General features: G+C 43.4%; 1 protein-coding gene across 3 annotated transcripts; it reads left to right on the forward strand.

Moving 5' to 3' along the window:
* The first annotated feature begins 326 nt into the window (after positions 1–326).
* Positions 327–11,922, forward strand: e2f2 (E2F transcription factor 2). Of its 3 annotated transcripts, none has more exons than XM_030044608.1 (7): positions 327–400; positions 784–1,087; positions 8,108–8,207; positions 8,525–8,744; positions 9,996–10,272; positions 10,525–10,723; positions 11,177–11,922. In XM_030044608.1, exons 2-7 carry the CDS (start codon positions 812–814, stop codon positions 11,449–11,451), a joined length of 1,347 nt encoding a protein of 448 aa, XP_029900468.1. In that variant the 5' UTR covers positions 327–400; positions 784–811; the 3' UTR covers positions 11,452–11,922. The 3 variants fall into 3 exon arrangements, with proteins under 3 accessions (XP_029900468.1, XP_029900470.1, XP_029900469.1); XM_030044610.1 differs by having other exon boundaries at positions 10,528–10,723; XM_030044609.1 differs by lacking the exon at positions 327–400 and having other exon boundaries at positions 781–1,087.
* Positions 11,923–13,267: the final 1,345 nt, after the last annotated feature.

The raw sequence follows: 13,267 nt of genomic DNA on the forward strand, positions 1-13,267 counted from the left end.
TCAGTCATATTCAAGAAAATAAATGCAGGTGGTCATTGTCTTCAAGTGCAAGACTGGTCACAAAAGAACCCTGTTCCCATCCAAGTGGCTGTTGCTTTAAGAAAAACAGACCAACCCCACATACAACTGTTTTATGCAAATATGACAAGCCGAACGTGCCGTCAGCCAATCGGAGGCGAGTTCCAACCGCGGGAGATCTAAATTTCGCGGGACGAAGTTTGGCGCTCAAAAAGCTGTTCTTCCCCTGGCTCTTGTCCCCTTGTATGGAGAGCGGAGCTTGGAGGTGGACGGACAGGAGTCACAGACAGGACACTTATTCCGTTCATCTGAGGGATTCACATTAAACCTGTAAATCTCAAAGGGGGCAGCCTGCGTCTCCATGAGAGCTACAAACATCCTGGTACGGGACTTTCACATACTGGACCTTTTCAACTTTATTTATTTAACCGGATACTTAATATCTAGCCAGGCAAGGTCCCTTAGCACTTCATTACCGGACAAAGGAACATATAGCGCTGATCAAGCTGCTGTTAGTCAGTGATATATATATTTTTTTAATTTTCGAAATACACCTGTATTGCAAGTCTAATTAATCCATGCATGTTATATTCAGTGGGCTGATTCGGGTGTTTATTATTCTATACGCAGGTTACAACTATATATTTTGCAAGAGAGACAGCAGCAGCAGTAGCTTGCAAATACAAGGGAAGGGTTTCTGCACAGGATTGATCACCGTATTTAGCTAACGGCAGACTTCTCCACCTCTTCCTTTTCCCTGACCAGGCCGGTTCATTTTAGCTTGCTCGGGAAAATGATGCGGATGCCTAAAGGTGTCTCTCCGGCTTCGGGGCGGCCAGCAGCGGGACTGCCTTGCTCCCAGCAGAAGATGAAGGTTTTATCCACCGGAGCAGTGAAGACCGACTTCTTCAGCACGGGACTGTCCAGTCCGCCGATGAGTACGGTACCGGCTGGGTATTTCACCCAGATCTGCAACACCCCCGCGGCGGAACAAAGGGCCAACAGCCTGTATTCAACCCCCCACGGACTCGAGGCTAAGCCCATCAGATCATCCTCCGGTCGGCTGCCGGTAAGAATCAAACACCCCCGCCCCAGAAAAAGAATAGATGCTAACCCAGCGGAGCTACACACACATTACAGCTTAATAACTATAAAGCGACTGAATGTTACATTATGTGTGTATGTGTGTGGGGGTGGAATAATAATGGTTGATTTCCATTGGTATGCATATTGCAGCTGCGTTGTGCGGAGTTCAAATATGTTTTGACGTGATAAGCCACAGAGGAGCCACTGTGGCTGCTGTTTGACGGGAATGAATGAATGGCGTGTCCACTTTGCCTGCCATGACGAGGCCTGAGAAACTAGTTTGTGTGGCATCTTTTCCCCCCGCAGCCCAGCTGTAGCTAGACAGGCAGACGCAGTGTGTGTGGGGGTGAGGGGGTAAGGGGATAGTGTTTGGAGAGTTTTGGGGGCCCCTCTTGTGAAAGGGAAGGATGAGTGGCCCCACAGTGGGAGATTGCAGGGGTTGTAAGAGTAACTTTTACAAACCCAAACAATGCCCGGGGGCTAACCAGGGACAAAGTAGGTTTCTTCATGCCAGGCTAAAAGCATTGCATTGATTCAGTTCCATGAACCTTCTTCAAGGGGGAAATAAGAATCTGATTATTAGAGCAAGGAACCTAGCTCAGGGCTGCTGACCAGCTAGCTATCACCAGTAATGTTGACAGAAACGCTCCCAGGTCTTCTTATTTAGACAGCTTGTTTTGTGATTACAGCCTCGGGCAGCTGTTCCACCATAACCAGTAAGCATGTACCCACCTATCTGGTCTGCACCTGTCATAGGCTGTCCTGGGCCTGTGTAACCAGTCCGTATCACTAGAGGGAGGGTCAGAGGTCATAAACGGGACAGTTGTCCAGTTTGGATCCACTATGTTCATTCAGTTGCATAGAAGCCATACGAGAGACTGAGACACACCTGGATTTGGTTGTGAATACACTGATACCAAAACTGGTGTTCATATCGGTGCCAAAATGGATTAAAATTGAGCACTGGTATCCGAGATTTTACCTATACAGAACATGAGGACTCATGTGATTCCAAAAGCCGTGAGTAACATGTCAGTAACAAAAGTAAACTGTATGATTTTCTGCATATCTGGCACATAAAAGGCTATTTCTCAACTCGGGGGAAAGAGGGATTATATATCAATTGGTTACATGATCATCGTCTGTTTTGTGTCTGTGTGAGTTGTAATCTAGTCTTATGTAAGCTGTATGCCGCCTGTTTCGAGAAGCTTGATGACCTTTCACACACACCTCTCGCTCCTGCAGGTCAAGATATATTGGGCCAAGCAGAGAGGATTGAACAGGAGTAAGCAATATGTTTGCATCCCTCACCTGCTGTTGCTTGTTACTATTGGCCCCTCTTCTCCAGCCTGCTGGCCGGGACCTTGTAGATTTAGTGAATTGCAGTAGGTCTAAAGCGGTTAGAGGGTAGGGACTTTCATGTTAACCCCGTGCCCTTGGACCGGTTCACTAATAGGCCCGTCCAAGAGGATTAGTTGGGCATAAGTAAGGTGAAAAATGTAGGCTACCACCTGGCCACAGTGAATGTTATCACCATTCTGCTTAAGTCTGTGTAGCACTGTATGTCTGATTAAGTTAGAGAATATCCCATGTTTTTGTTAGCATGCATGAAGCTTTTATTTCCCATGTTGATCCAGCATTAAGACCAGTTCATGTTACAGATGGTGTGGCTCTGATGTAGGATGTGGGGGATGAGCTGGTAGGGTCTAGTATTCATGTACAGTATGCCGTGTCATCTGGAGATGGTGACACGCCACTGATAAGTAGCCAGGATGCTGAGTGTGTTTTTACACTGATATGGTGTTGTCTATTCTTTGTCCCTGCCATAACTACTGACTTGAGGGAGGCTCCAGTTCTGTTTTTGGCTCTGCTCTGACGACGTGAACTCCACTTTTTGAGGGATAACGCTTTCAGTTATTACACAGTAACCCTGTGGGACGGTGCTCAAGTCTCCATCACTGCTGCTGGATAAATAGCACCCCTCAAGTGGAATTTAGAAGAGCGATGTCGGCTACTTTTGAAATTACACAACAAGTTTCATAAGTCCCAGTATTATGACACTTCCTCTGCACATGGTAGATGATGTAAATGTCACACGGGTGGTGGGATGAATAATTTTTAATATACTCATCTGTACTGTTAACATGAAGAAAAGATTTCTTTTCAGTCTTCAGATGTGAACCACAAGACAGTGGGAAGACAAACACGCCTAATACTGCTGTTTGCCTCAATTTTCTCTTAAGATGAAATGGCAACAGCGGGTTGGATGCCCCGACGGTGGGCAGTCATTTAAAAATATTCTGGGAACAGACAGTTTATCTCAGATGTTTCTTCCTTCCCTTTTCCCTGTCTCTGTCTCAAAAACGCAGCAGAGATGATGATCTCAGAGCTTCCTCTTTCTGTCTGCTCTCATGAAGGCAGAACGCAGCAAACAAAGGGAAAAAGAAGCGCCTTAGATCACAGGCTACCTTAATGATTCAAGGACTGATGCGTTTTTAGTGTTCAGACTGAAGGAGCGTCAGAGGTACACCCACCAGCGTCCCGTTTGATCGTAAACCTCTCTTTGGTCCTTCAATCTGTGAAGCACTCACTTCCCGTAGCTACTCTTCATAACAACATAATAACCCCGTTCTTATCAGCTGGTGTGGTAACAGAATAGTGGTCTCAGCTTTACAGCCTCAGTTCCTTTGCAAAAAACCTCACACGCACACAAATGTACCGCAGTCACACATTATGCCAATCATGACCGCTTAATGAAGAGAAACACTCAGGTTAATGGTTGACTAAACTTGAGAGGTAAATATATCTTCCTCAGCTGTGGTGTGAACTGTGAACTGTGAGCTGTTGGTAATGTTTCACTCTGTTTCCTTTCTGGTTGATAGTGATGTAAATGTGTGACAGGGTTTAAGTTTAGCCTTCCTCGGGGTCCAAAGTTTGGGGCTCCTAGGGGTTCCTCAGGAAAATGAAGAATAGTTTAATTTTCTTCTATAGTTTAATTCATCCAAAATTATCACATTGCAAAAAATGTACAAGTGGTTAGTTTAACAGTATGTTTTAATCTGACCGCTTTGAATCTGGTTGTCAGTGTTCAAATATGACATCTCAAACAGTTTAAAACACAAAACACAAAAAAAAAAAAAAAAAAAAAAAAAAGCTTTTCATGTCAGGGTCCCTCAGGCAAAATGATCTCAAATGGGGGTCTGTGGCTTAATGAGGGCCTGGGACATGAAAATGTTTCAAAACCTCTGATCTAGCCTATTTAAAGTCAACCCGAAATTATGTTCCAGTAATAACCTGAATATTTCAAACATGAATCTTTCCAAATATCGGTGAAATGTGCGCTATCTTCCAGCACAGTGAGAGGCATGTTCAGTTCTTCCTGGGCATGCTGGAGGAAAATGGCACCAGGCATTGACAAAGCATCCATGTCATTGCAAACTAAGGAAAGCCTTTCTTAGCCTCTTAATAGAAACAGAAACCAGTAGCTACCACTTGGCAGGTTTCTGTTGAAGTCGGGCTGCTCATAACTCTCTGTACTTTCCTATATTTCTTTGTCAGCCTAGCTCTGACCCCTGTGGTGAGCCCTCATTCACACTGAGGATAATGCAGCTTGGGTGTGAGATTGGTCACATAGCCCACCGTTTACACCGAGCCAAAAGCTCTCTCTGTCTCCTTCGCTTCTCCCTGTCGTTCACCTTGTATTCCCCCAGCCTCGGGCCAGTTTGGGCCAGGAGCATAATGTCCTCAATGGGGGGATTTTTGCATTTCTAAGCTCCCTGCTCCCTCCCCTTCTCACCATTCACCCAAATGGACAGATCCACCCTTCTCTTTCAACCTCTTGAGGGGACACACTGACAGTATCATCAACCATATAGCCATTGTTGTTTTTCTTTGACTTCCCAAGGGTGTGGTGGGTAGTGTTTTGTGTACAGAGAAGTAGATATTTGCAGGCATACTGCAACTTGCCCTTGGCTCCGCCTTGCAGCCTGACAGACAAGGTTTGTGGGTGTGAGGACCGGCTGAAAGACTTTCACGTGTCTGAGATTCTGTGTGAAACGTCACTACAGAAAGCTCCAGGCATGTAACGATGTGGTTTATTGAAGCCGATAATGATATCCAGTATTTGCCCCCCACCAACAGCTGATACAGATATGTATGTTTAAAGAATCATAATACAAATGCGGACAGATGTGTCTTCAGGGAATTAAGTATAGTGTTTTGTTATATTCGTTTTACTCTGTTGCTGATTTTAGCTGTATTAAGTGACATCCATTGAAGAAAAGGCTACACAATTGTGACAATTTCACAATTAGCCAAATATCGTGAAAGAGAAGAGAAGAGATCATGTTCAGTTCTTGGGTGTAGCATAGCAGGCGGGGTGAGGTTTTGACTGATGTGTGTGATGTGACACTGCGACTCGTGTGTGGGAGATAAAGAGCCAGTGGCAGTGTGGGTGACTCGGGCCTTTCCCTCTTTCTCTCAAAGCAAACAGCCTCAGCAGTAGATAGATGCCAAGTCACTGAGAGTGGACTGATTTGAAACGAACTAGTGTGGGCTCACTGCAGTACAGTTCCTCTCATGCTGTCTTTCTTTCTTCCTTGTATCAAATTTCGGTTTTGTAGGATATTTCTTGCGTGTTCTCCTGACTGTGTGATAGGCAGCATGCCTGTGTGCTGCCGGCATTTGGGAATTGTTACCATTTCGTAGTTTCTCTGGGCGGTTTGAAAAGCTCGCCGGGTGAAAAGAGACAGGCAGGCTGTATTTTCACAAGATGAGATGGTGTTTGCATAACGTGGTTGACTCACCAGAGAAATCCCTCATGCAGGAAGGCACCTCCCCTCCCCGCACCCCCACCCCATACAGCTGCAGGGTGAAACGGTTGCTTCCCATCTGACACTATACCAGTTGAATCTCAAGGTGTTGACCCACAAGGCCTGAATTACCTATAAAAAGAGCAACTTGATGCACATGCCTCATGCTGTTGCTGAAATGATCAAGGGCAATCCTATTCTACACATGGGATGCTCATTTTAATTTTTGTATTTTGAATTTTCTTGTAGGGATAGGTAGAGAACAAAGTAAGGCCCGTCCAGTCCTCAGCCTCTTTAAAGCGCAGCTGTCACTGCGCAAACCATCTATTCCCTCTCTGTGCCTTTGTATTTGACAGCTACAGCCAAAGAAATGCTGTCCTGTGTGTCTCTACAGAAGTTTCCATATGTCTGTGTGTGTATGCTGTAAAGATGAAGAAGCCCTGCCCCCAACACACACTCATACACCTGCTGTGGTGCTCCAGATGTCGCCAGTCAACAGGTGGACATGTCACAGAGCTCGCTGGGACAATGGCGGCCTTCATTATCCCCATACGCACACTGACACAGCTTAGTCCTCACACCACTTTCCTTTCTGAGAAGAAGTGTGGGTGTGACCTAAACCGATCCTATCGTCAAGAATTTGTTAGGAGATATGAAGGGAAGAAGGACTGCTCATTGATCTAATGCCGTTCTAGATGAGTGAGGTCCTAACCAGAAGCTACAAATTACCCAGCAGCCCCACCAGCGTCTGGCTGAAGTCTTACGCCTCGTTAGCTCAGCCACCCGTGTAGAAAGGGACAGAGTGTGTGTGAGAGGGTTTTTGTGTGAGTACTGAGTGTGTCAGAGGGAATGATTACACATTTATCTGCCAAAAAAAAACCTTCTAGCCCACAATGAAAATTAAGGATGTAACTATGTGCCAAGTTTACAGTTTTCTTTGAAACAAAACACTGGGCTCACAAAACAATAGCAATGGAACAATATGTGTGTGTTTTTGTTTATTTTTTTTTTCAAAGCCAATACTGGCATCCAGTATATATTTTTTAGAAATGCATGTGCAAAACAGGTTCAGTTTTTCAGACAGGCCTGTCTTAAGAAAATTAAGTACTTCATGAACATAGGCCTGTGTTTGTTTTTGTTCTGTCGCTAATTTGACAGAGGTTTTACTGACATGCGCTTTGGAAAAAAAGCAAAATTTCCAATCACCCAAATCTAGTCAGTAAAAGTACTCTTATATTGGCCCATACGGACAGCCTGCTGATATATAGGTCCATCTCTACAATTTAATATTTTCACGAAATTAGGAGTTGTGACAAAACATCGTCTATTATGGTTTGATTTCACACTACTTGTTTTTTTTTTCTTTCAAATGAAGAGGGCATGTCTTTCTATTTGGGCATGAAGTTATCACACTGATTTGTGTATCTTTTGAATGTTCTTATATAATTATATCCATAAGAGATCAGTGATATCACGATGTATAGTGTGGCTTTTTGGTATTGTGATGTATTGTGTCACAATATATTGTTACATGCCTTATGAGAGACTTTATTGAGTTATTAAGTTAGAGTTACTTAAAGCAAAGTGGTTAGATAAGTTCAGGAGCCATGAATTCTATATTTCTGACATAACAGCAGCGTGATAGCAGGACTGTGTCAGGGAAAGAGCACAGAGTGGTAGGGAGACTGGAAAGGGGGAGGAGGAGGAGTCATTGAGCAACTCCAGGGATTTCCTGGCGTTTCGCGGGCAGTAGGTCGAGCTGCAGCCACCCCCACCCCTCCCACCCACTCCACTCCACGCTAACCCTACCAGCCCCCTCTTGAAGTGCTTCAGAAAGTGTGAGTTAGGTGCTTTGTTCCTGTTCTTTAGAGCTGATGGCACATTTACGACGCGGCACTTTTCAACAACCCCGTTTAGCACATTTGCCGGCGCTCAGTCCCATGAATGGGCTGTGCTTTCTCTTTTCGCGTCACCCTTTGCTTTGCAATGGAATTTGTTAACCTTTTTAGAATGAAGGATTGCTCCCATAGGCTGAAAGGAAACTCAGATGAGGAGTATTGCTCACACTGGTGCTCATAATTATATGGTGACAAATAGTTTTAGATTGTGGCAAACACTAAACTACTACAAGAAGCACCCTCCTTGCCCTTCAGGTGTTTTCTAAAATTTACAAAAAACCATCTGCTCTCCAGGCTAAAAGGAAGCTGGATCTTGAGGACCCTCTTTACCTGCCGGAGTTCCGCACACCGAAAGGCAAAGGCAGTGCTGCAGCCAGGATAACCAGTCCGAGGAGTAAGTATGATTGTTTGGATTGGAGATACAGTTGTGAGTTGTAGTTGAGTTTATGAGTAGCTTCATGTCTTTTCACACCTTCAGTAATCTTGTAAACCAGCCATTCCAGCTCAGCCACAGCATGTGAAGATTCTGGGAGCCAGCCACAGAGAATTTTTTTTTTTTTTTTTTAGCAGCAGGTTAAAACAAATCTGTAAACACATTGTGGGATCTGTGGCTGTTTTCTGTTGGTGAATGTACCCATTATTTTACCTGTTGATCCTGCTTTTACACTAATTATCCTCCCGGTGTGTCATTGTCTGTGTCTGGGTGTGCAGCTCCAAAGTCTCCGGGTGAGCGGACGCGGTATGACACCTCCCTGGGCCTCCTGACCAAGAAGTTTGTGGGTCTGATTGCCGAGTCTCCTGATGGCGTTCTTGATCTCAACTGGGCCACCGAGGTCCTGGAGGTCCAGAAGAGACGCATTTATGACATTACCAACGTCCTGGAGGGAGTCCAACTCATCCGCAAGAAGTCCAAGAACAACATCCAGTGGATGTGAGTACAGGAAGACAGATATAACAATAGAAAAGATAGAAATACAAATACCAGCAGTATTCTGGTGAACAATTGCTATCTAAAATTAACTTTTAAGTTGACTGCCAAGGGCTGTAAGAATAAAAAATATTACAAACCTGGAATATTTTCTCTGGTTAAAATAAACAGTATGTCTTTAGTAGTACTCATACTCATGCTGTGGATCATCATGTGACTCACTTCATAATGTTAAGATTCTATTAATGGTAGGCTAGTGAACAGCCCAAGCAGAAAAAAACTGAAGGAACGTTTCTAGAAATTTGCTTTTTGTAGAGCTAATTTGATATAATTTGATAGGACCATGATCAGTCAGAATGTACTGTAGCCAGTAGAGACAGCATGGAAAGACAAAAGACTGTTTAGATCTGAGGAATCCAAATGTCATCATCACAAAAAGTTAACAGCCATTGTTGTGCCAGAGCCTCATTGATTTATTCACCAAACTATCTGCTTATGGCACTCCTGGGTTTTTATTTTGTCCTGAGGATAGTGTTTGTTGTACAGAAGGACTCAGAACGGTCACCCGTCTCTTTCTGGTGGTTGCACACATGACACTGCCCACATGATGTGGTCATGTGATGTTTCTTTTTTCTAAAACTTGGGTTTTAGACGGAACACGTTTTAGAGCCACCGTTGTAGAGTACCGTTGCTTTTGCCACTTTCTTCCCTGAAAGAAATTATGTTTTTTTTTTTTAAATGTTTATTTGTTTTATTTTAAGGAGTTCAAGCCTTGTTTTTCTTTTTCTTTCTTTCTTTCTTTCTTTCTTTCTTTCTTTCTTTCTTTCTTTCTCTCTGGTTTATTATTTTCCCTTTTCAGAAATGTTTTGCAAATTCCCATGAGATTGTAAATGGTAGAGACATGACTTTGTACATTGACTGGAAATTGTGTACAAGTGCTGCCCAAGAAATAAGACCCTACTTGCCCTGATGGGGGCACTATAATTAAAAGTCAAACTTTTGAATTTGAGAAGTCATAACTGTGCTGTAGGCCAATTTACATGAAATTTGGTACATCCTTCTATCCTCACTCCAAATCATAAAAGTCATAAATCAATGCCGGTTTTTCCAGACATCACCAAATATAGTGAATATTTTAATTTAGCTGTTGAAGCTTCCAACTTTTACATCTATTGCCTTGGATCCTGGAGTCTCTGCGGCTACACACTTTTTTCAGTCTGACTAACGCTCTTACTATTATGTGTGTTCTCCCAGGGTTGGAGGTGTATTTGAAGGTGGTGCAAGTGGAGGGGAGAAAGCTCGTACACTGAGGAAAGACTTGGGGGACCTGGAGAAAGCAGAGAGAGCTCTGGATGAACTGATCCATTCCAGCAGTGCACAGCTCAAACAGCTCACTGAGCACAAAGACAATCAGAGGCTGGGCTATGTGACGTACCAGGACATCCGCTCCATCGCCAGCCTCCGGGACCAGACAGTCATCGCTGTCAAAGCCCCAGCTGAGACCAAGCTGGAGGTGCCTGAGTCTGCAGGGGTGAGAGGATATTTTGATTCGAAGCCTATGACATGTTGTTGTCCTGTTTTTATTATCTATGATACCTTTAAACATGCCTGCCTTATTTTGAGATGTGAGTTGGACATGTGCTCCTTTTCTCGTTTTCTGTCTAGCATGAATTCAGCTTTGTGGATGTGAAAGCCTGTAAAAGTCAAGAACTTGAGTATGTCCTGGTTTAGGAGTGTGTCACACCCATTCTGACTTCCCTCTGTCTCTGTTTTTACCTTACAGCAGGGGCCATTACAGATCTATCTGAAGAGTAAGAACGGCCCCATTGAAGTCTATCTATGTCCAGAGGAGGGTCTGGAGGATGCTAGTCCTGTCAAAAGTGCTGCTACCCCCAAAAAGGAATATCCTCAACCCCTAGGCCCCCCCTCTACTTCCACCGTAGGACCCCCAAACTACAGCCTCAAACAGCAGCCTGTGGAGGGTAAGCTTGGGTTTCCATGGGGTCATGCTGGGGTACTCAAAGTGAAATTCAGACCACGGGTTGGTGTGATGAATAGCACCATTTAGAGAAACGATTGTGGATGGTGTGGGAGACCCTGAATTGCATCTATGGAGTGGTCTTGGGTAGCTATCAAGTTTAGATGAGTCAAATTATATATTTCCACTGCTTTGATGTTTGCCGTTTGTAATTTTATATCATTGTGATGTGTAAAGGGAAGATATAGCGAAACTCCATATATTGCAACACAAAAATGGGACAAAACTTATTCTGGGAGCAGAAAATGAATAGTTCCTCCTCAATGTAGCCATATAATGTGTTTGAATCTCTTGAAGATGGGAAAGACTTTAATAGTTCTGGACTTTATTTATCAGGTATACTGTATTATAATCATTAGTAATCAATTAATTCACCCCTGTCCTCTCCCAAACACAGCCAACCTGTCCGCAGCAGCCCCATCCTCCTCCAGCGCTGCAGCCTCCACTTCCACCCTGCTGGACGTGGAGGGGCTGCTGGGTTTGCCCCCCAGCCTGCTCCAGATCACGGAGGACCAGCTCCCTGGTGCCACTTTCACTCCAGACACCGGCACCCCCTTTGTCAACTTCTCTCCACCCTTAGATCACGACGATTACCTGTGGAGCCTAGAGGACGGCGAAGGAGTGTCCGATTTCTTTGATACCTATGATTTAGGAGATCTGCTGAGGAGCTGAGGCGTAGATGAAGGAGAGGTTAAGGGGGTTATGCGGTAGGGGGAGGAAATATATGGTGAAGAGGGGGAAATATATAAAGGATTGCCTTTTTGGGTTAGGAAATGTTACACTATGAAGCCATCATTTGCTTTTTTAGATGTCAGTGATTTCAAAGGGGGATTTACTCCTTTTGTTTATTTTTATAAAGCAAAAATCATTCATACATGTTATTTTAAATATGATGGGAGGGGGAGGGGGAGGTTTGGGCAGAGATGGATGCTTGTGTGTGTGTACCGCCCAACCAGTAGGAAACACTGTCTCCTAACCATGGTGGATTTTGTTCTCTGTCACATTTTTAAATTGCGCTGACTACAATGATAAAGTTTGTAATCTCATACAAACAGCAGGAGTTATTATGCATATCACATCACCAGCTAAACAATTGGTGCTTTTGGGTGTCGGGCGGTGTTTACAGTGTGATAACTCAGGAATTTCTTTCTTTTTTTTTTTTCTTTTTTTTTTTTTTTTTTACCTTTGTTTCCAAAGTCTAAATGTTTTTACCACTTGTTGGCCTGTAGGGGGCAGCCTTGAACTGTGTCAGCTTTAACTGCCATGCAGCTTTAACAGGATCCAATCACTGGATGAGTAAATACTACAGCCACCAGGAACCACATACAGGGTATGTGTATTGGGAAAAGTCCCTAGTGTCTTCCTCATCAGTTGCGAATTGGGTAGAATTTTCTGTTTAACACCCGTGCTTTCAGCTTACAAGTGTCTACAGGTTGAAAACTATACAGCTGATTATTTTGCTATCAGTGTGAAATTTGAGCATGGTTTTTAGTCAGACTTTCAGTTTCTGAAGGTGTTTGTGTTGCCTCTCTTTAATCAGGGTCGCTTTATCCTGCCTTAAGCTTTATGTCAGGCCAGGTATGATTGTATTTGGCACTACAATTTGTGCCCAGTGAATAAGTTTTTGATTGCCTGGACCCAACCTTGAGCCGAAGCTAAGAAGTCCTCCCTTAGTGACAGATAATGGCTACCTAGGAAACACACACAATCACTGACTAAGCCAAAGGATCATGCTCTCTCTTGTTGTTTTGGCAGCTTTGTCTCATACCTAACTGCTCCTCTATCAGTATGAGTTTGATTGCTTGGATTAATGATTGCATGAAATTACCTTGGGTTAGCAGTGTAAAACTGCTATTGTATTTCTAAGGAAATAAACTAAGAGCAATGAGATGGAGCATCTGAGATGCAGATTTTAAATTTTGGACAGCCGGGGTAAGGGTTGATGTAATTAAGGTTGAATAGAAGTTAATTTTCTCTCCCCTTATTTTGAAATGAATGAGGTGTTTTGATCCAGTAGCAACAGAGATGATGAGGACTGTGTCTCTTCACTGTTTTGATTTTTTTGTCACATGGATTCTTGACCCGCATGTAGTAGTTTTTATGAAATTGTAATAGTCAAAGACATGTGCCCCAAGGTAAGAGCTTATTTGTAATTCAAGTTTTAATTTATTTTTATTTTTATTTTTGTTTTTTGAAGCATTCTAGACAATTGGAAATTTGAATTTCATGAACTGAATGAATTGAATTGTTTTGGCTTTCCCTCTACACTGCAGGAGATAAGCTAACTGTCCTGTCCTAACAAAACTTGAAACCGTGTGTTTGTGTGTGTATTTGACGGCTTGGAAAATTGGTGTCAGGGTGTGTGTGTACGTGTTTTTACAATATAGTTTAGAGAATGTGAATTCAGAAATTTGTAGTTTTTTTCAGTGAGCATTATTTTTTTGTAACTGTACATAATTTTTCTTATTTATACCTATTTTGCTCTGCA

The sequence above is a fragment of the Myripristis murdjan genome, chromosome 22, assembly GCF_902150065.1.
Source record: "Myripristis murdjan chromosome 22, fMyrMur1.1, whole genome shotgun sequence".
In the NCBI taxonomy this organism is placed as follows: Eukaryota; Metazoa; Chordata; class Actinopteri; order Holocentriformes; family Holocentridae; genus Myripristis; species Myripristis murdjan.